This window comes from Panthera leo, chromosome E2 (genome assembly GCF_018350215.1).
Source record: "Panthera leo isolate Ple1 chromosome E2, P.leo_Ple1_pat1.1, whole genome shotgun sequence".
NCBI lineage: Eukaryota > Metazoa > Chordata > Mammalia > Carnivora > Felidae > Panthera > Panthera leo.
In genome coordinates this window covers 9,489,150-9,514,831 of record NC_056693.1, presented here as the reverse complement: position 1 = coordinate 9,514,831, position 25,682 = coordinate 9,489,150, and the positions used below count along the sequence as shown (strand labels likewise).

At 57.8% G+C, this 25,682-nt stretch overlaps 1 protein-coding gene across 3 annotated transcripts in view; it reads right to left on the bottom strand.

Moving 5' to 3' along the window:
• LIG1 (DNA ligase 1) overlaps nt 1-25,682 on the bottom strand; it is a 45,245-nt gene that overhangs the window by 16,235 nt on the left and 3,328 nt on the right. Inside the window, exons 2-18 of one of the 3 annotated variants that reach the window (XM_042919240.1) lie at nt 23,673-23,747; nt 21,618-21,701; nt 20,835-20,970; nt 17,326-17,452; nt 14,842-14,934; nt 12,965-13,066; nt 11,944-12,063; nt 11,675-11,750; nt 8,034-8,114; nt 7,767-7,823; nt 5,032-5,204; nt 4,472-4,638; nt 4,019-4,095; nt 3,164-3,255; nt 2,875-2,974; nt 2,040-2,125; nt 1,172-1,287 (exon numbers count right to left, since the gene is read on the bottom strand). In XM_042919240.1, coding sequence (XP_042775174.1) covers nt 1,172-1,287; nt 2,040-2,125; nt 2,875-2,974; nt 3,164-3,255; nt 4,019-4,095; nt 4,472-4,638; nt 5,032-5,204; nt 7,767-7,823; nt 8,034-8,114; nt 11,675-11,750; nt 11,944-12,063; nt 12,965-13,066; nt 14,842-14,934; nt 17,326-17,452; nt 20,835-20,970; nt 21,618-21,701; nt 23,673-23,689 — 1,704 coding nt within the window. In that variant the 5' untranslated portion in view covers nt 23,690-23,747. Of the gene's footprint in view, nt 1-1,171; nt 1,288-2,039; nt 2,126-2,874; nt 2,975-3,163; nt 3,256-4,018; nt 4,096-4,471; nt 4,639-5,031; nt 5,205-7,766; nt 7,824-8,033; nt 8,115-11,674; nt 11,751-11,943; nt 12,064-12,964; nt 13,067-14,841; nt 14,935-17,325; nt 17,453-20,834; nt 20,971-21,617; nt 21,702-23,672; nt 23,748-25,682 lie in introns of those variants that run through there. The other 2 variants (XM_042919238.1, XM_042919237.1) reach the window with 2 other exon arrangements.

Below are 25,682 nucleotides of genomic sequence, written 5' to 3'. Positions count from 1 at the left end.
AGATTTCATAAGAAGTCTACGTCGGCATCTCACCTCCAGAGGAGGAGGAGGAGAAAAGGGTGGAGGAACCCTTCACTTCAGATGAGATCCATGGAGCCCACAGACAGCAGTGATTAGTGACAGTGAAAGTGACAGTGACAGTGAAAGGCGTCCTACACAATAACCCTCCCCTCTGTCGTCTCCCTCACACCAGCCACAGAGGTTTTCAAAGGTAAGCGCAGGTTAATTTGTTTTTCTTTATATTCTGTATCTTCCTCGTTATTTTGCGTTACGTTGCAGTATCGTAATCATTTTTTTATTTATTTTTGAAGGAGAGAGAGACAGAGCATGAGCAGGGGAGAGGCAGAGAGAGAGGGAGACACAGAATCGGAAGCAGGCTCCAGGCTCTGAGCTGTCAGCACAGAGCCCGACGCGGGGCTCAAACTCACGGACCGCGAGATCGTGACCTGAGCCGAAGTCGGACGCTTAACCGACCGAGCCACCCAGGCGCCCCCGTAATCATTTTTATATGAATGTTTTTGGGTCACAGAACAAATCACCTGAGTTTCCATTATTTCTTATGGGGAAACTCGCTTTGATATACAAGCGACTAAGCTTACAAGCAAGTTTCCGGAACGAATTATGCTCGAAAACCGAGGTTTTACTGTATTTTGAAGATCGACGATGCTGACTCTCCAAGTTCACTGCTTGTTAAGCACCACACGGTGTCAGCCCGACACCTGCTCATCCATCCAGGCGACAAACGCTGGCTGGCCCCAGCTGGCCCCGCCAGGACAGAAGAGACCCAAGAGGCGACCTTACAGACCCAACCAAGGGCCCACGGGCGTGCCTGGCGCTGGGTCGCACGACACGTGCTTACATCACCGCACCGAAGGCTGTATAGACGCCTCCCGTAATGGCTGTTACACTGAACCCCCTGCCAGCCGGGTGTGTCTAAAGCTGGCATTTCTCGAACGCCCACTGCAGGGGTGTCGGGAATTTTGATGGCTTAATCAAATAAAATCGGCTTTCAGATAATCGGGGGAGGTGGGTGTTAACACACCCTCTACGTGAAGGTGGAAGTCTGCGGCACGAGCTGCTACGAGCTCGGGTCTGACCCCCCCCCCCCCCCCCCAGGCCCCGGCTCTCTGGCACTTTCCCTTCTGCCGAGGGAACGCGTCCACCCCCCTACCTGTGCCCTCTGCCCGTCGTATTTGTACTCGCAGGTGAAAGCCGCCTCCTCAAAGCGTTTCAGGATCTCGCTGACACCGCGGGTGGGGTGTGCCAGCATCGGTTTCAGGGGGACCCCTGGGAGGGGAGGAGTGACAGTTAGGGTGCCCTGGGGGAGGGCCAATCCCGGGTCAGGGAGGGGTGGGTGGCACAGACAGCCCGTTGTGCCCCAGGGCCCATTCTCCTTTCCCACCGCGAAGAGAACACGCCCTCCTGGGGCAGGAGGGGGGGGTGGCCTCCCAGCTTTGGGACATTCCCAGACTCCCTTGCAGCTAGGTAAGGCCACGTGATTAGGATGTGTGTGGTAACGATATGCGCGCCGTCGGGGTCACATCCTCACCCCTCTTCTCTCTCTCCCTCCCTCTTCTCGTTATCTAGAAATCCGAGCCATCCCTGGTCACGCACATTAGGGTGAAAACCTCTGGGAAACGAAGTGACAAGACAGAAACCTAGGTCCCCGGGGGCCCCTGGGGGTTCGTGGAGCCCAGCCACGCATCCTCCCTGATCCCTGCCTTCCTCTGGACTCTGACGGGGTGGGAAGAAGAGGCTGTGTGGCCAGACCCGCCGACTTCTGGGGGATCTCTTGTTACGGCAGATTCCCCCACGCTCCTCCTGATACAGACGGGGCCTCCAAACAAACAGATGGGCTTCAGCATGGGGAATGGGATTCGATTTTGGTGGTGACAGGAACCTATAGGTTCTCAGGGGGACGAAGAAAGCTAAGCTGGGAGGAGGGAGTGGGGCCCGCAGGAGGGCCGGCCCCGAGCTCCGTGGCCCCACGGCCGGCTCTGCCCAGGGAGGGGCTGTGGTCTCTCCTGAGGGCCCTGTACCTGGGCTCAGCCTGCAGTGCTCCGGGAGGTGCTCCAGGCCGTGCTCCAGCAGCACAGGGATGATCCGGTCCAGGTCGGGCACCTCGCTGGGGCGGGGGCAAGAATGAGCAGGTGTCCTTCCAGAACTCCGGCAGCCTGGAAACCCTGTTCTCTGGCTCTGAGATGCGCCTCTGTGAGTCTGTCACCCTGTTTGTTCCCTCCCATCCCCGACTCCCCTGGTCCCAACTCTCACGACCCTCCCTCAGTGTCACTACACATCCCTCTGTTCCCCGCGGCTTGGGCCTGCCGTCAGCCCTGTCATCGTGAGACCAGCGGCTCTCCACCTGAGCCACACGTAAAAGGCAGTCGCGGATGGAGTAAAAAGTTCAAGGCCAGGCTCCGCCTCCGGAGATTCTGATGTGGGAGTGGGGGGCAGGGTAGAGACGGCTGTCCTGGCCCGTGGTTCTGCAGGGTTCATGGCCGTGTGCCCGAGCGGGTGCCCCCAGGGTTTCCGTGCAGACGCTCGCGGGCCCTCCTGCCACTGTCACCGGGCAGTGACGGTCCTGCTGTGGCCAGGCGGCCCTCCCCGGAGCCCTTGCCGTCACTCCATGCACGTGCTAATGCCCCGCCGCGCGTCAGTCACAGGATCCCTCACCGTTTGCCACCTTCCTAATCTCTGTCCCCAGCCTTGTGTCCGGCCCCAGTCCCGCCCGGACCACCCACCCCCCGACGGTCACTAGCGCTCACTAGCCACCGGCCCCTCCCACGTCGCCAGCAGCCCTCGGTGCCGAGCCTCCCACCCCTCCAGCTTCCCCCCCCCCACCAACTGCCCTCGGCCCTTGGCCCCAGATCTCACCAGAACGTCTGCTTCAGGATCATGCCCTGTTCCTCCAGCCACGTCTTCCGGGCCTCCGCTGTCCGGCCCTTCCCAGCGTCCACAACAGCCGGGGGGAAATCTAAGACCAGAGCCACCGGCGGAGGCTTTGGGATGGGCCCGACCCCTCGGCTCCCCCAGGGCAGGCGGTGCTGGAGACAAGGCTGCTAGGGAAGGAAGGGGCCTGGAAAGGAGCTGGGGCGTGGACTTCGGGAAGGGAGGGCAGCCCGGGCAACCCGAGCGCCAGGCGGAGACAGCCGCAGGGCCTCACCTTGGCCGGGGGGCGTAAGGCTCACGGCCTGGGCGAGGGCGGCCAGCACCGACTGCTCTGCCAGCCCGAGGCGTAGCCGTCCGCTCAGGGCTCTGGGGAGAGAGCAGGCGAGGGCGAGCGGGCTGGTCAGCACCGCCTTGCCCTCTACCCCTTGCGCCTGCCTCCTCTGGTCTCCCAGAACCCCCTGGAACCCTCTGGAACCCTCTTGGGACCCTCTGGAACCCTCTCCTCAAAGCCAGAACAATCTTCAGGGCTGGAAGGGACCTGAGGGGTCACACAGCCCCAGTGAACAGACAAGGAAACTGAGGCCAGCCCGTAGTAGCATGGCCGCTGGTGTTCTCTGGGGCAGAACAAAGTGCCTCCTGGGGGCCTTTGCGGCTCACCTCAGATGCCCTCTGGGGAAGCAGTGAAGCTCGGGGAGGGCGAGCCGGGGCAGAGAGGAACACAGACTGTGATGGGCAAGGTGTCCCCCACACAGGCCTCTCTCTGAGCCGGGGGTCTCGGGCGTGAGGCTTATCCTCCTTGGGCCTCCCCTCCCGCAGACCAGGCTGAGGGTAACAAGGCCTGCCCGGCAGGGCCGCAGGGAGGAAGTGATGCACTGACACATGCCACACCGGGGACCCGAGAAACACCACACGATGGGGGCCGACTGAGATTTTGTTTTCACTGTCGTGTCGACCGCTTGGCTCCCGGCCCGTCCTGCACCCGCCGAGGCCCCGGCAGACACGGCTAATCAATCACCGCACCTTTTACCCACGAGCCCCGGGACGACACGAGGAGAAGAGCCTAGTGGGGACGCCCGTGGCCAGTCCCCCCCTCCTGCCACCTCCCCCAGCCTCCCGGGCCCATGCCCACCTGGCGATGAATCGGGCTTCTGAGTGTCGGCAGGCGACAAAGAGGCCTTTGATGACGTCGATCTTCTTGGCTGTGGACTGAGGCCGGGCAGGCCAGTGGGTGTCTGGGGCGCGGGGTGAGGACCCCGCCTCCTCCTGGCCAGCGAGCCGCCCCCACCTCTCCCCACTCCCAGCACCCGGTCGCGCTCTGACACAGCGAGGAAGGCCGCGTCCGGCTCCCCTCCGTCCGCACCTTGATTCGGCCAGTGTCTACTGTCCCGTCACATGGTAGGAACAGAGCAGGTGTCGAAGGGCAAGGGGAGACCCCCCTGCCCGTCCCGAGGGTCCCCACAAGCAGGACTGAAGCGACCCGGCCGCCAGGAGCCCCCCTGTCGCCACCCGCCCGCCGTGTCTCCGGGTCCCCAGGGGAAGGGCCCAGGGTCTGGGGCCCGGGGTGGCCGCCTTGCCCACTCACAGCGCTGCCGGCGAGCCCGGCGATGTCTCGGAACTTGGCGAAGACGCCGGCGGCCGTGAGAGCGGGTGGGGGCAGCATGAGTCTCTGGGTGCTGCGGCTGTTCTCGGCCACCAGCCCCATGTCGCCCTTCTCGGCCGCCTCGGCCTTGACGGACTCCAGCTGCCGCCCTTGGGGTGCAGGGAGCCGGGGCTGAGGGGGCCGCACCGGGCCGCGGGTCCCCAGAGGACCCACCCTGCCCCTCGCCGGCTCCCCCACATGCACGCGGAGCCCCGGGGGCCCCGCCCACGTTGTTCTCCCCACATCTGCCGCTTCCCTGGGCACCTGCTCCCTCCACACCGTCTTCTCAGCCCCTCCTCCCAACCCCGCGGCCCCGCCTCCAGCCCCGCCTCCAGCTGCGGGGCCTCCCTCACCGGAACCAGCGCCCCACCAGTCTGTCCCATCATCCATCCGCTGTCTTCCCCACCTCCAGTCCCCTCTCCCATCCCTCACGCGCTCCCCACCTCTCCCCCTTCTCCCCCTGAGCCCCCTACGCTCCAACGGCCACCACACGCCCTGCTTACCCGTGGCCTGGGCCACCGCCTTGAGGAGGACACCGTCCCCGACGCCGAGCTCCAGGCCCTGCTGGGGCGGCCCGAGGCGGTTGAGGCTGAGGTAGAGGATGGGGAGCAGGTCTGGGGGGGACAGGGCCACCACGGAGCGCAGCAAGTTGCTCAGTGTCTCCACCATCCGGAGCCTGGGGGCAAGGGGGGGGGGGGGGGGGACGGGGTGTGAGCCGCTGGCAGGTTAGGGTCAAAGCTGGGGGTGGGGGGGAAGGGACCCGGGAGAGGAGAAGACAAAAGGCTTGAGCCCAGGCCCCGGCACAGCCACAGGCTGCTGGTAGGAGGGTGAGCCCGGTCCCTGCTTACGACGGAGACGGGGAGGACCATCCACAGAGGATGATGGGAGCACGGAGCGCCGTCTAGGTGCCGGGGGCCGCTTCCAAGCACCTGTGCGTTTCCGCTCTGAAATCTCACGGCTCCCCCATCACAGAGACGCTCCTATCACCCCCACTGCACAGATGAGGCAACTGAGGCGTCATGGAACTCGCCCGAGGTCACAGAGCCCGTGCGACTCAAGCTGAGAGGTGACCCGAGGCCGTCCGCTCCAGGACCCGCGCTCCCAGCCACTGAGCTGCGCTGGCTCTAGAAGCACGACCACGTCAGGGACGCCCGGGGGGCTCAGTGGGTTCAGCGTCCCACTCCTCACTTGGGCTCAGGCCATGATCTCCCGGGTTCGCGAGTTTGGTCCCCGCATCAGGCTCTGTGCGGACAGCGTGGAGCCTGCTTGGGATTCTCTCTCTCCCTCTCTCTCTCTCTCTGCACCTCCCCTGCTTGTGCTCTCTCTCTCTCTCTCTCTCTCTCTCTCTCCGCCTCTCAAAATAAGCTTTAAAAAAAAAACAACACAAGTAAACGTACAACGCCTCTGTCCGTGTCACAAGGAGACACTGGGGGACCACGAAGCCCGCCGAGCAGACCCCCCAGACGTGACCGTCACGGGCGGACCCACCACTGGCTCCGAAGCTGGCGGAACGGCTTGCCCCCCAAACTGAGGTCTACCCGGAGCCTCACGATGGGACTTTACTTGCCAGTTAGAAAATAGTGCAGTAACGATTTCAGGAGTAGAAACCTCAACTTCCTTTTTTTTTTTTTTTTTAAAGTTGATTTATCTTGAGAGAAAGAGAGAGTGAGAGTGGGGGACGGAGAGAGGGAGGGAGAGAGAGAGAGTCCTAAGCAGGCGCCACACTGTCAGCAAGGAGCCCAACACGGGGCTCAAAGCCAACAAACCGTGAGATCACGACCTGAGCCGGAAGCGAGAGTCGCACGTTCAGTTGACTGAGCCCCCCAGGCGCCCCGCCTGAATCAGCTCTCGAGGAAACGTCACACAGACCCAAAGTGAGACTTCTGCAAAGTCCCCAGGCTGGACCAAGAAAGACCGAGAAGCCGTCGAGGATGGAGACAAGGAGACAGGGTGACCACGCACCACAGGCAGGGGTCAGGGTCAGGGCGAGGGTCCAGGGTGGGTCCCGGCCTAGCAAAGCCAACGCAAAGGGGGAAACCAGCCAGACACAAATGACGTCTGCGCGTCACATAACAGCCCGCGCTAACGCTGACATCGCGGTCTCGGTAACCATCCCCCTGCCGGCGTAAACACGTCAACGTTAGAGAAAGCTGATCACGGGTACGTAGGGGCTCGCTGTGCCATTTCTACGATTTTTCTCGAAGTTTACAGTTATTTCTAAAGAGCCTAAAAAAAAGTTGTAAAACCCTCCAACTGGGGATCATGGGGACTGGACAGTCACCCACAGTCCTCCTGAACTCAGTGACTGCCAACAGCACCTCCTAAAAGTACTTACTAGGCACCTCGCTGTGCCACCCTGGCACCCCCTCCGAGCAAACCCGAGACGGATGATCTTCACTTTCCTTACGCGGAGGCCGAAGCTCAGAGAGGTCAGGCCACCCGCCCACGGTCACACAGCCAGGAAGCAGCCGGGACGGGGCCCACTCCCAGACCTGTCTGCGCCCGGGGCTGGGCACTGGCTCCGCTGCCCACAGGTCTGGCCTTCCCGGCCCTTCCCGCACCCTCTGGGCCCCAGAGGAGGCGCCTCCCGTGTTCACAAAGACACACGCTGAAGCACTAGGAACAGCCTAAACACTCCGCGATGTACGAAAATGAAAGAATCCCACAGCGCGGTTAAAAGGGGTGAGACCTACTTAAAGCAACATGGAAAGATCCGGAAACAATGCTGATGGAGCATCAGGGACCAGAATGAGGTGGGCCCCCTGACAACACCGATTGAATACACAGGGATGGGGGGGTGGGGCGCAGGACGGGGTGGAACGGGGACCAGGTCCAGGCAGCCCAGGGCCCCAGGGGCCCTTGCAGCGCTCACTGGGAGTGGGGTTCTCGCTGTACCCAACACCCGGACCTCCTCACGGTAAGGGCGAGGAAATCAGCCGGGCTGCGGCGACTTCTCACCAAATGCGGGTAGACGGAGCTCACGTCATAGGGAGGAGGCGGTGTCCCCACCCCAGGGATCGGGGTTCTCTCCCCTACCACGTCTCGTTCTGATCAACAGAAACAGACAGAAGCACGGGGCAGGGGCCTTCCGAGCCTGGGGCCCAAGAGGCCTCGCAGCTGCTCCCAGGGCCATGGCCACGAGAGGGAGGGAGGGTGAAGGGACCAGGCAGCAGGAGGCGTCCCTCCCCCACCCCCACCCCCCCCACCCCCCCCCCCACAGGGGGGTCCGACAGATTACCGAGCAGAAACCTCCTCAATCTTCTCAAATGTCCGGGCCACAGCCAGGTAAGGGACCCTGGGGGAGGAAGAGAGACACGGGGCAGTGCATACAACCCACGCCGTCCATCGTCTGTCCACCTGCCTCCCCACGCTTTCCACGCTGCTGCCTGTGTCCCCTGAACGTGGACACGAGGGACGTGGCAGTTCCCTCCAACGGAGGCCGCCAGGGAGAGGCACCCGGCGACAGGGGCGCGAGGAAGGCAGTCGGGGGCGGGAGAAGCCTCACTTCTGGCCCGGCTTCCAGCAGGCGTCGTCAACGGGATGGTAGTTGTTCTTGGCCGGATTGTAGCCGGGGGGGTCCAGGGGTCTGTGGAGGCAAAGGGGAGATCAGACACCTGGGGCAAAGCAGAGCCGCCCCTTCGACTGACACTTTCTGGAGCACCTGCTGTGCACCCGACACCGTCCGAGGCACGAGGGCACACAAAGGAACGAAAACGAAGTTGGTGAGCATGGAGCTTCCACTCTAGTGGGAGAGTCAGGGGCAACGAGACAAAACCAAACACAGAAGCAAACGATTTCGATATTAAGAAACATTTAAAACCAAGTGGTGGGGGGGGGGGCACAGTGGGATAGAAGGTGCTAGATCTGAGGAAGAGGTGGGGAAGGAGATGTTTGGGCAGAATAACCTGAGGCGTGAGCAGACTGGGTATCGGGGAGAAGAGCACTCCAGGCACGGCAACAGCCAGTGCAAAGGCCCTGAGGTAGACACGCACGTGACACGTTTAAGGAATGGAAAAGGGGTCAGCGTGGCTGGGGTGGGGGGGGGTGGCCAGCATGATCTGGCTGCTTTTTACAGTCCATTCTAAGAGGCTAGGGACCCCTCGGGTTTCCCAACCAACGTCTCCCTTACTTTCTCTGGATGGAACAGCAGGAAAAGGGTGCCGTCTCTGGGTGCCGCAAAGGGCCAGGCACTGTGCTCAGAGCACTGCCTCTGTTCGCAATGAGCCCCACCGGGGACTCTTGTAACCCTGTTTCCCAGATACTTGTAGGTGGGAGTAGCTCCAGCCGACGCAGGGTCGTATGACAAGCAGCGCAGCCCCAGAGATGGCGTTCCAAACCTCCCCGTTCTAAATGCCTCCGGAAATGCCTCACACTGACTCTGCCGGACCCGCTCACAGCCAGACTGTGCAGTCAGACCCATCTGGGTTCCCGTCCCCGTTCCCTCCCCGAGCAGCCGCGTCACCCTGAGAGCGCGGTTTCCTCTCTCTGAAGCATGGTGCCCTCGTCTGTACCACGGAGCTCCCAAGAGTCCCCCCCATCACACGTTGTCGTGAGGGTTAAGAAATTACGGTGAAGGGGGGCTGAGCGTCCGACTTCGGCTCAGGTCATGATCTCACGGTTTGTGAGTTCGAGCCCCGTCCGTCTGTGCTGACCGCTCAGAGCCTGGAGCCTGCTTCGGATTCTGTGTCTCCCTCTCTCTCTGCCCCTCCCCCGCTCATGCCCTGTCGCTCTCTGTCTCTCAAAAGTAAATAAATAAATGTAAAAAAAAATTAAAAAAAAAAAAAGGAATTATGGTGAGGGGCGCCCCCTCCTTGGTGCACTCTACGGGGAGCTTTTTTAAAAAGTTTATTAATTTATTTAAATTAATTAAATTTAATTTAATTTTATTTTTAAAAGTTAATTAATTAATTTATTTTGAGAGAGAGAGTGTGTGTGTGTGCGTGTGGGAGGGGCAGAGAGAGGGAGAGAACCCAAAGCGCAGAGCCCGATGCGGGGCTCGAACCCATGAAACGCGAGATCACGACCTGAGCCGAAATCAAGAGTCACATACCTAACTGACGGACCCACCCAGGCGCCCCTGTGGGGAGCGTTTTTAAAATGACCCGGACTCCCCAGCCTCAGGCCCGTATCTACCTCAAAACTGGGGAGGCACAAGAGGGTGGGAGAGAAGACTCGGGGAATTTTTCCAGCTCTTGCGCGGACTCTGATGCACAGACGGGGCTGTGCGGCTGAGCCGGACGGGGCGTGCGTGGGGCTCCTCAGGGGAAGCATTTCCTAGGTGGTGGTCGTCCGGTCGACCGTAGGGTTCGTATGAGAGACAGCACAGCAGTTAAGAAATTCTACAGCCAGGCCGCCTGGTTCAAATCTCAGCGCGCGGGCCTCCCTCCCCATCTGTGACCTACGCGAGGCACCGACGATAAATTAATACTAACAGGAACAATAGTAGCAGCTACAACCTGCTGAGCTTGGCAGTGGCCAGGCCCTAGCCAAACGTTTCCAACCCTCAGGAGGAAACTGGCACAGAAAGGCTAAGGCACTTCCCCAAGGTCACACAGCTGGCCGAGGAGGAGCTGGGACTTCTCACCACTCCACGATACCGTCCTGCCTTCAGGCCTCACCTTCCCTGTCTGTGAAATGGGGATACCGACAGAGCCTATGCACAGTGAATGCTGGATGAAAGCGAGTGCGGTCACCGGTATCTCCCCATTTCCAAGGTGAGAAAAACTGGACGTCCCGAACGTTTGTCTGTCTCCTGGAGGCAGCCATCGGAGACAGACGAGTAATCGGGCTTGGAATGGAGTCGGAAGAATGATCTCGGTATCACGTGAAATAGGTAACAGGACGGGGGCGCCAGGGTGGCTCAGTCGGTTAAGAGTCCGACTCTTGGTTTCGGCTCAGGTCAGGAGCTCACGGTTCGTGGCCTCGAGCCCCTGCATCTGGCACCACGCAGAGCCTGCTTGGGATTCTCTCTTTCCCTCTCTCGATGCCCCTCTCCCCCGCCCCCCACACACATGCTTTCTCTCTCTCAAAATAAACTTTAGGAAAGACAAAACCAACGAGGATACAGAGCCTTGTAGGCAGTGGGCCACCAATTTCGTCAGAGAAACTTTTTTCTGGACGCATAAGCACGCGCACGTACCCAGGAGGCCAGACGGGCCAGAACCGAGGAGGAGCACGCCCAGGATTCAGGGGGACCCAAGCCCTAGGCCCGGCCCTACCCCCGTCTTCCTGTGTGACCCAGGGAAGCTAACGCAGCCTCTCTGGGCTAATGGTTCCAATGCCTGTAACATGGCTAAAATGCCCTTTTTTGCCACAAGAGTGCTGCAAGATGAAATGCAACAGCGTAAAAGAAACCTTTAGTGCTCTACCCGACGCACAGTAGGTGTTCAAGAGGAGCCAGCGTTCCCATAGCGATGTCGCGTGCTGAAACGGTGCCCTTTACTCCCGCCAACAACGTCTCAACTGGGGCACAAAACCGACAGTAAGACTCCCCAAAACATTTTTAGCGGAATAGTTCACCGGACGGAGGCTGCGTGGCTCCGTCGGTTGAACGCCCGACTCCCGACTTCCGCCCGGGTCGGGATCTCGCGGTTTGGGAGATCGAGCCCCCATCCGGCTCTGCATTGGCAAGCGCGGAGCCTGCCTGGGATTCTCTCTCTCCCTCTGTCTCTGCCCCTCCCTTGGTCGTGCACGCCTGTGCGTGCACTCTCGACAAATGAACTTTAAAAAAAAAAAAAAAAGAATTAACTGTAATCACAGCTTTTCAAAAAATTCTTTGCGTGCTTTTTTTTTTTTTATTTTATTTTTGAGAGAGAGAGAGAGAGAGACAGGGTGCGAGCGGGGAGGGGCAGAGAGAGAGAGGGAGACACAGAATCCGAAGCGGGCTCCAGGCTCCGAGCTGTCAGCGCAGAGCCCGACGCGGGGCTCGAACCCACGCACTGCGAGATCGTGACCGGAGCCAAAGTCGGACGCCCAAACCGGCGGAGTCCTCCAGGCCCTACCGTAATCACAGATTTTTAAAGCTAAAAGAATTTTTGGTGATTATCGGTCTCGTCTTTACAGGGATAAAATCAAGAGAATTTGGACCCACTGCGCTACTCCCTTTAATGCCCTGTCCTCGCTACTCGACAGTCGATATCAACTCACCCTTTGGCCTCCTCCTTTCTAGGGGCGCCAGGTCCCTCTTCTTTCCCTTCTTTCTTGGTCGCCGGCTTCCGGGGAGCTGGGAATGAAGTCAGGAAACTGTGGGCCCTTCCTCCTGAGAGCCCCCACTGCCCAACTCCTCTCGGCCCATCAGGCCAGGAGAGAGGGGTCAGGCCTTCCGTAGGGCAGGGGTAGGGCAGGGCGTGCTCCTGAGAAAGGCCCACCGGCCTCCTCCCCGCGCGGCTGGGAGCTGATGGGCGGGAGACACTCACCGAAGAAACTGCTGACCATCTTGGGAGCTCTGGGGGGAGGCTTAGCCTGGTCCCCCTCCCGTGCTTCCTGCTTTCCGGCCACCTCAGGCTCTGAGGTGCTGTCTGTCGGGGGCTCGGCTGCTAAAGCGAGACACAGGGTCAGCTGGAGACGCCAACATCCAACCCGAAACTTCATTTGTAACCCCAGGTCATTCTGACGCCCCAGGTGGAAAACGGCCCCCGTTCTGCCCCTTTTCTCTCCGCGCGTAATTTTTGAGCCTCTTGGGCCTGAAGCTTTTGCATCAAGTACTAAGGGTTCTGCTCGGCATCTGGCCTGAAACTGGAGACGTTACACGAACGGCGGTAAAAAGAAATCTCAGCACGATTAGAAGACAACGCTCCCGCTTCTCCTGCCGTTGCAGCAAATCGGATGCGATTTGTATCCTCAAAATGCGCCCATGGTGTCCTTTCTCACACAGGAGTCTCACGGACGCCCAGCTGTGGGCTTGTGCTCTGGCCTGTGAGGGTAACTATACTGTCTAACTTCATAAATTCCCGCTCAGTTAGCAGCACTTAGTACCTGTGATTTCGCAGAGATACAAATATCTTATTGGAGGACGCCCAGCTCTTTTTTCTTTACCCACACACACAGGGGAGAAATTATAACCGTAAGAACGGTAATAAAACCTACGGCTCCCCTAGAATTTGCATCTTTTTTAATGTTTATTCATATTTGAAAGACAGAGCACGAGCAGGGGTGGGGCGGAGAGAGAGGGGGACACAGAATCCAAAGCAGGCTCCAGGCTCTGAGCCGTCAACACAGAGCCCGACACGGGGCTCGAACTCACGAACCGCGAGATCGTGACCTGAGACGAAGTCGGACGCTCAACCGACCAAGCCACCCAGGCGCCCCTCCTAGAATTTGCATTTAAACAACACATTTGAGGAGCTATGTCGTGTTGAAAATTAACTGGCCTCCGAAGACATCCGACCCAAAGCCAGAGAGCCGGGGCGGGCTGGAGGCAGAGGACCGGAAACTCACGGGAGGTCTCTAAGTGCTCAGCGGGCGTCGTGGGCCGGTCCCCTTCTGCTTCCTCCTTTTGGGCCAATTCAGGCTCTGTGAGGCTTTCTGTTGGGGTCTCTGCTTTGGATAACAGACAGAAAAGTCAGATGGCAAAAAAGAATCACTCTGACTCCCCCAAGGACATTTCAAGTCCCGAGACGGTCAGCCCCCGGCTACTCCTGTGCGCCAGTCAAGCATATCTGTAAAGTGATAGGAGGTGTGACAGTCCGTTCTTGGTCAGCCCCAAGCACGGCGGGACCCCCAACACAATCCAAACCCTGTGTTCCTTTGCCTGGGCAACCAGACCTGGACACAAACAGTCAGTGCCGTCTTAGCAACTTTTAGAATTATTCACCGCAAAATACAACCAGAAAGAGTCCCAAACGCATGTGATAACCTGATATGGGTAAAAAGTAAAAATTTTTTAAACTGATGGGGCGCCTGGGTGGCTCAGTCGGTTGAGCGACCGACTTCGGCTCAGGTCACGATCTCAGGGTTTGCGAGTTTGAGCCCCGTGTCGGGCTCTGCGCGGACAGCTCAGAGCCTGGAGTCTGCTTCGGATTCTGGGTCTCCCTCTCTCTCTCTCTGCCCCTCCCCCTCTCATGCTCTGTGTCTGTCTCAGAAATAAATGATTAAAAAAAAAAAAAAAAAGCATGTGAACTTGAGAAAAACGTGCCTTAGTATCAAGAAGCTACCCGCCCTCCCGTGACCCCACGCACTAATGCTGGCTAAAAACGCACAATTCACAGTACGAATGGATACCGACTAAAAATGGCCAACAGGAAGTCACGTGTGCCCCGGGGAAGTTGAGCCTAACAAACACTGGCAGTGGCAAAGGCTATAACTGGTAGAATCTCACACGGGCCCCCAAATGACCAATGGATCAGATCTTTACGGTGGCATTTCCCCCCCCCCCCCCCCATTTCATATGCACAGAGCTGCAAGTCCCCCCCCCCCCCACAAGGTAGGATCGTTTAAGGCTCCAAGGGGAAATGGCGACATCTGGTGGACACTACAGGAACTACTAGCTCGAGGTATCAGATTCCAGTATCCTTTGACCTCTATCCTTGGATTACCTTTCTGCAAAGCTGGGCTTTCATTGGTGGCCGTGGTAAAAAAAACAAAAAACAAAAAAAAACAAAAAAAAAACCCCAACAACAACAAAAAAAACAAAAAACAAAAAACTTTGCACAAAAATCAATGTGGAACAGGAAACCAGGGGGGCAGTCTTCAATCAGATTCCACAGTTTGAGAGATTGTGCAGAGGCCAGGAGACATCCTATTTAGTCACTGATCGTGACTAAGGACGGACCAAAAAAATAACTGCTTTCCCTTTCGATGTGCGCGCACCATTTTCTCCAACGCCCAGGTTTCTAGAACATAAACAGTCATCTGGACGTAACTACTTAACGGACGGAGCCACTGAGGTCGTGGCCTGGTTGGGGAGGGGGGGGGGGGGCGGGTGGAGCCAGAAAAAAAAAATCACTGAGACACTAAGGGCACTGTGAGAGGCTGGGGATCTCTGCTTCCTGATAAAATCTCTCAGGCAAAAGACGTGATAGAGAGGAAACGATTTTCCATCCAAACAAACAGAAGATAAAAATGGGCCAAACTGTGTACGAATTAACACTAAATTGCAGCGGCCCAAGGAATGGATTTCAAAACGTTTTCACAACAGCGACGCCTAGGCTGGGGGGGGGGTGGTGAGTGGGTTCTGACGGCCACATCTGGATCCAGGGACACAGGCATCAAATCGGGGATCCTAACACCCTGTCCCATCGGAGAGGCCCCCACCCTTCCAGATTCCCGCCATATACACACTCTCTCCCTCTCTCTCCCTCCTCCTGGTGACTCACCTTCTTCCTTCTTCCTCTTTGCCTCTCTGTCCTCATCCTCGTTCTGTTCTTCCAGGATATCCTGAATCGGCCGTTTAGGAAGCTGCTTCCGAGCTGGGAAGGCAAAGGGCACGGTAGGGCTGACCTCGCTGGCCTGTCTGCCCCCCTCCCCAGTGAGCTCAGGCCCATCAGTGATGGGGGCCCCTGGAGAAGTCTCTGGGACCCCCCCCTTCTGCCCCGAGGCCGGCCTCATCCTTCAAGCTGTGCTGCCTCCTGGCTGTGTGACCCAGAGCAAGTTACTTAATTTCTCTGTGCCTCGCTCGTCCGCCTGTGCAGAGTGAAAACAACCCCCAAAAGTTAGTGACGCGGTGATGCGCTCGGCTCAGGACCCAGGGAGGACTCTAGCAGACCCCCTCAGTGCCCTGCCTGCACCCCTAAGACCTGACCATCAGTGCGTGTCCCGGATGGCTCTGCGAGAGGCCAGGAAGCAACGGGTCCCGCGACGGGCCCTCGCTAGTGACTCACGTAAACCGAAGGAGCCACCATGAACGCCCATCTTCTCCCGGCTGGGCCGCCTTCCCTGAATCCCTCACGGTCTGCGTTCTCTGTGCTTCCCAAAACAAACGACTCGCATTTGCACTCTTGTTCTGGAACTTCTGAGGCCGCTTCTGGAAGACCCCAAGCGGATGCTCAAGCACGGTGAGGAATTCACCGAAAAGGCAACTGCAGTCTTTTTTATCGCCATCTGTCACCTTCTCCCCGGCCTCCTGGACCCGGTGGCTCCTGCGCATGGCCGCAGAGGGACCTGCTCTCAGCCGCGGCCGGAACGGTCCTCCTCCTCGCTCAGAAAGCCGCCCGTGTCTCCCCACCAGCCATTGCAGGATAGAGTCTTTGGATGTGGGCCCCTGTCCTACCTCAGCTCTCTTCAGCTGACCTTCTAACTCCTCCCACGTCACATAACCCTTTCTTCCCCCCCCCCCCCCCCCCGCCCCCGAACTGCTGCTGTTCCCAGACACGCCACGCTGTGTCACAACTCCGGGCCCTGGCACGTGCTGCTGCTCGGTGGCCCTCTGGGGCAAAGTTCAGAGGTCATTACCTCTAAAAAGAATTCTGCAACCCCCCTCCCCCCAACCCAGGGCCAATCTCAGCGTCAGCCCTGAGCCACTCAGCTGTGTCGTCATGACCTCCCCCTCCCGCAGCCCTCCCGTGGCGCCCCAGCACCCCCAGGACGGGCCCCGGGCCCTTGGCCCAGCACGTGCGGGCCTCCGCGAGCCAGCCCCGCTCTCCTGTCTCCCCGCGCACTGCCTTCAAGGTCTCCCTGCTCCCCGAAGTGCGTTTCATTCTCCAGAAACATTCCAGGGTGTGCGATTCCCCGAGCGCCCTCCCGAGGCCTCCGTACAGGCTGCTCTTGGCCGCATCGCGCAGTCAGCACCAATCCCTTTCCAAGGCTCAGCTCAAGGGGTCACAACCCCCGCGCTGGCTCAGTTCTGAGCTCCCACGTACGTACAGTGCCCTATTCCCACCGCTATTGTTTTTCTTTTTTTTTTTTTTTTTCCCCGTTAAAAAAAAAATTGGGAGGGAGCCTGGGTGGCTCAGTCGGTTGGGCAACCGACTTCGGCTCAGGTCACGATCTCGCGGTTCATGAGTTTGAGCCCCGCGTGGGGCTCACTGCTATCAGCACACAGCCTGCTTCAGATCCTCTGTCCCCCTGCCCCCAACCTGCCCCTCCCCCGCTCGTGCTCACTCTCTCTCTCTCAAAAATAAAAACAAACATAAAATTGTTTACAGCTTTTGTACGCGAGTGTAATTAACATACGGTCTGTTAGTTTCATGTGTCACACCTGCGACACCCGTCGCCTGCCATCACACGAGGGTCTCTCACCTGTGCTCCCCCTGTACGAGACCTTCCTGATCCCTCAGGGGACACAGGTGCCCCTCCACAGGCCGGCTTCCCATGGACCTTCTCCAGTGTCCCTGCTCGGCGTCCCCAACCCTGTGCGCTGAGCTCCAGCACGCCAGGGCATCGGCGCCCTGAAGGGCCTTCCCGCTGCCTCCTTCCGTTAAGTCTCTTCCCTCCCCGTTCCCTGCTTGTTTTTCCTTGTCCTTCAGGGCTTGGCTTGGGGAATCTCCCTTCCACAAGCCTCCCTTGCGTCGTGGCCCCAGCCCCGTGCCCCCGCCGTGAGCTGCGCTGCCTCCACGATGGCACGTAACCACGGTTAGAATAACCAACACTTCCTGAGCCCTCACTACGGGCCAGGCCCAATTCCAAGCACTTTACGCCTATTTCCTCTTAATCTCTGGTCATCTCTGTCCTACAGATAAAGCAATTGACGCTCAGAGAAGGTAAGTCATTTACCCGAGGTCACACAGCCAGCGGATGGTGAAGCCATGCTCTCAACCACAACATTAAGATCAGAGCTGGGATGAGGGTGGCCGCCTGGTGCAGAAACCCTCGCGTGCACAAAGAGGAGCCACGGAAGGGGCATCCTTCCTGTGTGTCCTTACCTGTGCGCCGCTTCGGGATCCCCGTTGGGGAGAGGCCCGCAGGAGAGGTGTTGGAGAGGGGAGGGCTGCCCTCGGGAAATGTGACAGGGCTGGGAGGGGAGACCTGTGGAGAGCCTGGGGCCGGCTTCTGGAAGGCAAAAGAAAGAGCAATTCTACAGTGAGGGGAGGAATAGGGGCCACCTCCTCGTCGAAGGTTCAGTCCCAGTTCAGGCCTCCTCCTCTCTTACCTGGGCCTCACTCCACCCTCCTGTGAAATTTCATGGTACCAGACTCTCCCCATCATGGACACTAATTTTTCTAAATGGACTCTTTCTTTCTCAAGTAGCAGAACTTTTGACTTTTAGCTAGGCATATGATGGCCCAACTAAAAACCCCATTTCCCAGCCTTCCTTGCAGCTAGTGTGGTCAGGAGTGTGAGAACCTCACTTCCCAGCCTCCCTTGCGGCTAGGTCTGGTCAGGAGTCTGAGAACTACACTTCCCAGCCTCCCTTGCGGCTAGGTATGGCCAGGAGTGTGAGAACCTCACTTCCCAGCCTCCCTTGCAGCTAGGTCTGGTCAGGAGTGTGAGAACCTCACTTCCCAGCCTCCCTTGCGGCTAGGTCTGGTCAGGAGTGTGAGAACCTCACTTCCCAGCCTCCCTTGCGGCTAGGTCTGGTCAGGAGCGTGAGAACCTCACTTCCCAGCCTCCCTTGCAGCTAGGTCTGGTCAGGAGTCTGAGAACCACACTTCCCAGTCTCCCTTGCAGCTAGGTCTGGTCAGGAGTGTGAGAACCTCACTTCCCAGCCTCCCTTGCGGCTAGGTCTGGAGTGTGAGAACCTCACTTCCCAGCCTCCCTTGCGGCTAGGTCTGGTCAGGAGCGTGAGAACCTCACTTCCCAGCCTCCCTTGCGGCTAGGTCTGGTCAGGAGTGTGAGAACCTCACTTCCCAGCCTCCCTTGCGGCTAGGTCTGGTCAGGAGTGTGAGAACCTCACTTCCCAGCCTCCCTTGCAGCTAGGTCTGGTCAGGAGTCTGAGAACCACACTTCCCAGTCTCCCTAGCAGCTAGGTCTGGTCAGGAGTGTGAGAACCTCACTTCCCAGCCTCCCTTGCAGCTAGGTCTGGTCAGGAGTGTGAGAACCTCACTTCTCAGCCTCCCTTGCAGCTAGGTCTGGTCAGGAGTCTGAGAACCTCACTTCTCAGCCTCCCTTGCAGCTACGTCTGGTCAGGAGTGTGAGAACCTCACTTCCCAGTCTCCCTTGCAGCTAGGTCTGGTCAGGAGTGTGAGAACCTCACTTCTCAGCCTCCCTTGCGGCTAGGTCTGGTCAGGAGTCTGAGAACCACACTTCCCAGCCTCCCTTGCAGCTACGTCTGGTCAGGAGTGTGAGAACCTCACTTCCCAGCCTCCCTTGCAGCTAGGTCTGGTCAGGAGTGTGAGAACCTCACTTCTCAGCCTCCCTTGCAGCTAGGTCTGGTCAGGAGTCTGAGAACCACACTTCCCAGCCTCCCTAGCAGCTAGGTCTGGTCAGGAGTGTGAGAACCTCACTTCCCAGCCTCCCTTGCGGCTAGGTCTGGTCAGGAGCGTGAGAACCTCACTTCCCAGCCTCCCTTGCAGCTAGGTCTGGTCAGGAGCGTGAGAACCTCACTTCCCAGCCTCCCTTGCAGCTAGGTCTGGTCAGGAGTCTGAGAACCACACTTCCCAGTCTCCCTTGCAGCTAGGTCTGGTCAGGAGTGTGAGAACCTCACTTCTCAGCCTCCCTTGCAGCTAGGTCTGGTCAGGAGCGTGAGAACCTGACTTCCCAGCCTCCCTTGCAGCTAGGTCTGGTCAGGAGCGTGAGAACCTCACTTCCCAGCCTCCCTTGCGGCTAGGTCTGGTCAGGAGCGTGAGAACCTCACTTCCCAGCCTCCCTTGCAGCTAGGTCTGGTCAGGAGTGTGAGAACCTCACTTCCCAGCCTCCCTTGCGGCTAGGTCTGGTCAGGAGTGTGAGAACCACACTTCCCAGCCTCCCTTGCGGCTAGGTGTGGCCAGGAGTCTGAGAACTACACTTCCCAGCCTCCCTTGCAGCTAGGTGTGGCCAGGAGCCTCACTTCTACACAAGGCAACATAAGGGAAAATGATGCACACTTCCCAAGGAATGTCTTGCCCTTCTCACCGGCTGAATATCAACATTCACTGGGACAAGAGCATCCAGGGATAAAAATAATGGTATAGACGCAGCCCGGGTCTTCGACACGGGGAGACTGGCACACTCATCCTGGCCTTTCTGTGCTCGTTAGAAAGAAATTCCTCCCTCGTATCTTGGTTTCAAGTGCTACCCTACTCCTCTTACAGGGCCCCCTGCCAGTTATTAAGTGATCGCCCCTCAGCTCTCGGCCTACCCCGTCCCCTCTCCCTCACGACGCGGGGACTCTGAGAACCCCCTTCCCACTCTGCTGTGACGCCGCGCATCACGCGGTGCCGGAACGGGGCCCACGCCAGCTGGATCCAACTTACGGTGTTTCCGACGCTCGCGGGGCCTGCGACGCGACGCCCCACAGACACCGGCCCCCTCCGCCCGGTGCCCCTTCCTCAAAGATCTGACCAGGCCTTCAGGGCACCACCTGCAAGCTCAGAGACCCCGGCACCCGCCAGCCAGCGTCTGAAGGTCTGAACTTCGGCTCTCCGCCAGGCGTGGGGGCCGCCTCCTGCGGTGACTACCCCCACGCTGCCTGAAGGAGTTCTCCCTTCACCCCTGCGGTCACCCACTCGCAAACCGCATTCCCGGTTGACCATTCTCTGTATTAAACTCTCCGTTCAAATCACTCGCGTGGTCTCCCGCTCCTCTTTGGACCCTCATGGATACGGGCCCCAAAGGAGTGTCGTGAAGGCTGCCAGTGACCCAACACCTCTTCCGTCTCTCTCCTGCTCAGAACTGGTCCAAGGATCCCCAGCAGCCCCAGGGCAAAGTCCAAGCTCCTGAAGGCGCCCCCGCTACTCCCTGGACCCCGTGAATATACTCAGGGATGTGGCAAAGGGCCATTCAGGCCACAGAGGGAATTAAGGTTACTAATCAGCTGCCCGTTAAGTGACTTTTTTTTTTTTAACGTTTTATTTTTGAGAGAGAGAGAGAGAGCGAGTGTGAGTCGGGGAGAGGCAGAGACAGAGAGAGACGTTGGGTCCGAAGCAGGCTCTGCGCTGACAGCACAGAGCTCCGCGCGGGGCTAGAATTCACGAACCGCGAGATCGCGACCTGAGCCAAAGTCAGTTGCTCAACCGACCGAGCCACCCGGGCGCCCCCCCCTTAGGTGACTTTTAAGCAAGGGAGGGACGGAAGCAAACGTCTTTGGAAAAGATGAAAAGCCCTCTGACCTCCGGAGAGACCGGACATCTATTTTTGAGCCCTTAGTCTGTATCATGCGTTACTCTCAGATCCGTATGTGAACAGACCCCTCTTTACGCACAAGCCCTGGGGGGCAGGCGCCACCGGGAGCTGATGAGAATTATGGCTCCTCCCAGAAACAGCGGGGAGGCTGGGGGGTGGGGGGGGAACCTACCTGGCCTTTGGAGGGCGTGAGGGCTTCGTCCTCCTCCTCCCCTTCACTGCCCAGGACCCGGGCCGCCTTCCGCCCTGGCCTCTTCACCGGAGAATCGTTCTCAGGCACCTCTCCGTTCCGTTCCTTCAGCGCCACCCTGGAGGGTGGGAAAATGGAGGCGTTCCAGCAGGCAGAGAGGGGGTATACTGCCCTGAACGTTCCAGCGCCTTCCCTAAGTTTCATTCCCTCCCTTTCCTTTCAAGCATTTAACGGGCTTCTTCTGGAGGCCTCCTTCCCTACACTCTTCATCATCCATCCATCTACCACATCCTACGTGCCCACCTCCTGTGATGAGCGATGCTGGGGAGCGGACGGGAGTCCCTGCTGAGAGCAGAGAAGGCCTTCTTCAGTCACACAAGCCCCTGGGATGTGGCGAAGGCCATGGCCTCTTGGCTAGAGACTATACTTCCCAGCCTCCCCTGCAGCTAGGCACGGCCCTGTGACGGGTTCTGACCAACAGGATGTAAGGGGTAGGACTGATGCACGCAACCTGCTCCCGACTGCTCGTCCCCATGTTGTCTTACTGCTGGGACTCTCGGACTTGCCAACCGCCTTAACAACCCTGAGGTCCTGAATCCAGCTATGCCTGAAGCCGGACCTACCTTTGGACTTCCCAGTTACCGGAGCCAAAAAAAAATTCCTTTTAGGGCTCCAAGACATTCTGAATGGGGCTCGAAACACTTAGAGCCAGGAGGGTCCTGATTGAGAGGAACAAATTCACCACGTCCTAGCCCCGTTACCTACTTTGGAGGTGGCTCTATCTCTCTGCTGGAGGTCTCTTTCTCTGGCTTTTTCGCTTTGCCCTCCTTCTTGGGGTGGAAAAATGACCTAGAGGAACACAGGAGGAGGGGGAAAACGGGAATGAATACAGCACAAATGAGTCCTCGGATCGGTGCCCCGTTCTATCGCTTCTGACGCGGACTGACGTCCCAGCGCGCGACAACTCCCTTCGATAAGGAAAGTGACGGTCAGCCGGGGCGGGGTGACGCTCTGCTTATATTTCCCATCCTGACACCGACAGCCATGACGCATCCCAATTTTCCTTCAACAAGTACCAGCTAAGCACGTCCTAGGTGCCGGGGACCTGGCTGGGCCCCGGGGATTCAGCGGAGACCAGACACAAAGCCCCCACCCCCGAGGGGTAGACACCCAGTAAAAGAGGTGATATTAAGTCGCTAAATATAAAATGTCAGGAGGCATGAAGTGCTCTTATGAAGACAAACAAGGCAAGGCGTCCCCTCTCCACTTGAGACTGGCTCGCCCGAGTGGCTGGCTTCCGGAGACCGGAGTCCTGAGCAGGGATGGTGGGAACCCATTGGTGCAGGCACCTCGCCCACGCTCTGCCGACCGGGTGAGGGAGGCGAGTGTCACTGGGGATGTCCCGTGCCCCCTACTACAGGGTGATGCCAGGCTGCTGCACTTCACTGCCCGTGACCCCAGTGACAACAACATCGGACAAATTTGGGGACCGTCTGCAGGCATCCTGACAAAGTCGGAGAAACCGTCCCCCAGAGTGACACCAAAGGGAACGGAGGAGGCATGGCAACGAAAGGGAATATGGGACTCCGAAACGCAGCCTGGAACAGAAAAAAGCGTTAAGGGATAAACCTCTGAAATCTGAACACGGCGTGGAGTGTAGTCAACAGTAATGTCCCAGAGCCGGCTCCTTCCTGTGGCCGACGGACCAGGCACACGAGGCGTCAACCGTGGAAACCCGGGGCGCCGTGTGCAAGAACGGTCTCTACAGTCTGCACAGCTGTTCTGTACCTCTGAAACCATTCTAGAAGCGCCTGGGTGGCTCCGTCGGTTAAGCGTCCGACTTGGGCTCAGGTCATGATCTCGCGGCTCATGAGTTCGAGGCCCGCGCCCGGCCCTCTGCTGACAGCGCGGAGCCTGGAGCCTGCTTCGGATGCTGTGTCTCCCTCCCTCTCTGCCCCACCCCGGCTTGTGTTCTCTCTCTCTCTCTCTCTCTCTCTCTCTCGCAGAGTAAAACAAATAAACACTTAAAAAAATAAATAAATAAAAATAAAACCCGTTCCAGAATGGCTGACTTTAAAGCAGCCAGTCAGTCAGCCGATCCAGCCAAGAAACCATCAGACACGCTGTCCGCCCGGGACAGGCTACGCCCAGATTTGTCGTCATGTGAGAAGAACCGAGCCTGTGATCTGTGACCTCCCAGGTCTCCGGGCTGGGGGTCCAGGACTGGGTCAGCCTAGAATCCATCCACTCCTTTTGGGAGGGGCCCCTCCACACTCTCCGACTGGGACACCCCCCTCAGAGTCCCAGTGAGAGAGTTGGGGCCGCTGGGTCCAACCGAGCGGTTTCAACTCCACAAGCCGAGGTCTTCCCCTTCTCGTTTCCCCGAGGCCGGCCTGCATCAGGACAGGGTTTCCCAACCTGGGCGCTACTGATGTTTCAGGCCGCCCGTTCTTGGTGGCGGGGGCTGCCCTGTGCACTGTCGTCCAGCAGCGTGCCTGGCCCTTCTCCAGTAGATGCTGATGAGAAGCGCCCCCTCTCTTCCCCCTAGTTATGACGCTGCCGGCTGTTCCCTGGGGGGCCGAACCACCGACTGCAAAGCACTGGGTCAGCACTTCTGAACCCCGTGGCTCAAAACTCTCGGTCGACACACTCCCTGTCCTACGCATCGCGCTCCCTGTGTTACCTTCTGACTCTTGGAAATTCCAATTTGAAGAGTGACTTGTGTTCTTCCAGGAAAAGGCACAGAAAGGGAGAGAGAAGAGCAGAGACCTTTAGAGAGTGCAGGACAGACAGGGCGGGGTGGGGGAGTTGTTTCCTTACATGATACTCCGCTGCATGGTGACGTCCGAATTCTCTCTCCCCCCTCTCCTCCTCCTCTTCTCCAGCCAGATGTTCCTGAAACAGAAATCCCAATAGTTGGTGAGAACACGGGTCGTGCAGAGACCGAAACACACGGCCCTCCTTCTTTCAGAGAGAAAAAAAACCCCACAAAGTCAGAAACATGAGTTCCTCCACCGAGATGAAACTCCCGTTTTTATGGACCAAAATGACTGGCTGGTGGGATTTATTAGTAAAGATGAAGTTCCGGAGGCACCTTGGGTGGCTCAGTCGGTTACGCATCTGGCTCTTGATTTGGGCTCAGGTCGCAATCTCCCGGTCGTGGGATCGAGCCTGCTTAAGATTCTCTGTCTCCTTCTCCCTCTGCCCCTCCCCGGCTCGCACTCTCTTTCTCTCTCAAAACAAAAAAGAAAAAGCCCCAAGTCAGAACAAGGTAAGAAGGCTCCTCGATGGAACAGAGCTTTCTTCTTATCTAATATGAACACATACTTAAGACCTACAGTTTGTTGTTGTTGTTGTTTTTTTCAGTTTCATTTGGGTTTTTTTTTTGCGGGGGAGTTATGTTTTAAAATCAGGGGGAAAAAAAACTGTTTTGAGGTGATTATCTAATATCCGAAACGGCCCTGAAACGTGGAAGTCCGTTAAATTATATCCACTGGCGTATATAAACCAGCCGCTGAGCCGTTTCTAAGGTGTGCCGCTAACAGAAACCAGGGGCAAAATATCAGGCAGAGAATACCGATCTCAGAAAGTTCTGTACTGGGGCGCCTGGGGGGCTCAGTCGTTTGAGCGTCTGACTCCTGATCTCAGCTCGGGTCTTGATCTCGGGGTCCTGAGCTCAAGCCCCGTGTTGGGCGTGGAGCCTCCCAACAAAAAAAACAAAAACAAAACAGAGAAGAAAAGAAAGGAAGTTGTGTACTGTACTATTCCATTTACACAACATTCTCCAAATGACAAAACTCAGGATGGAGAAGAGATCAGGGGTTTGTCGGAGCTTAGGGACAAAAGGTGGGGAGCGGCCATAACGGGCAGCACAGTGAGTGCCTTTGTGGAGCTTTTCCACACCCAGACTGTGGTTGTGGTTACACAGATTTACACATGGGTTCAAAATGCACGCGCGCGCGCGCACACACCCCCCCCCACCCCCCCCCCCGGACAAACTCTGTGGTCTAGTTCCCGGTACTGTCCCATGCCAACTTGCTGGTTTTGATATTGGACTCTGGGTATATGTCACCCCTGGGGGAAGACAGGGGTACTGGTTTTACAACTTCCTGTAAGTCTATAGAATTCTTTCAGTTAAAAAAAAAAAAAAAGGCAGAATGAAGATACTCTCTACCTGCCGATGTAAAAAGAAGTTCTAGGTATATATATAGTTTTAATTTTTTTTGTTTTATTTATTTAAGAGAGAGAGCATGAACAAGGGAGGGGCAGAGAAAGGGACAGAGAGAATCCCAAGCAGGCTCTGTGCTGTCAGCGTGGAGCCGGATGTGGGGCTCGAACTCGTGAATTTTGAGATCATGACCTGAGCCAAGACCAAGAAGTTGGTCGCTCCACCGACTAGCCACCCAGACGCCCCAGTACACGTATACATATTTTTAAATGTTTGTTTGTTTGTTTGTTCGTTTTGAGGTGGGGGAGGGGCAGAGAGAGAAGGAGAGAATTTCCAGCAGGCTCCACACGGCCTGACGCGGGACTCAACCCCACAAGCCATGAGATCGTGACCTGAGTCACGTGATCGAGTCCCTAGGAATACTTAAGTCACATTTGAAACAATAATAATAAATAAGAAAGAGGCAGAACGGTATACGTAATATGCTCCTAATTTTGTAAAACAGGAAAAAATACGATCCTGTTTATTCTTTCGTATTGCTTTTATTTGCCAGATAGAAACTACGGAAGGATAATCAAGAAGCCAACAGGTGTGGCTGGGGGCACCCAAGGCGGCTGGGAGGAAGGGTGGGAACCAGACCTGTCATACCTCTGTCCCGGTTT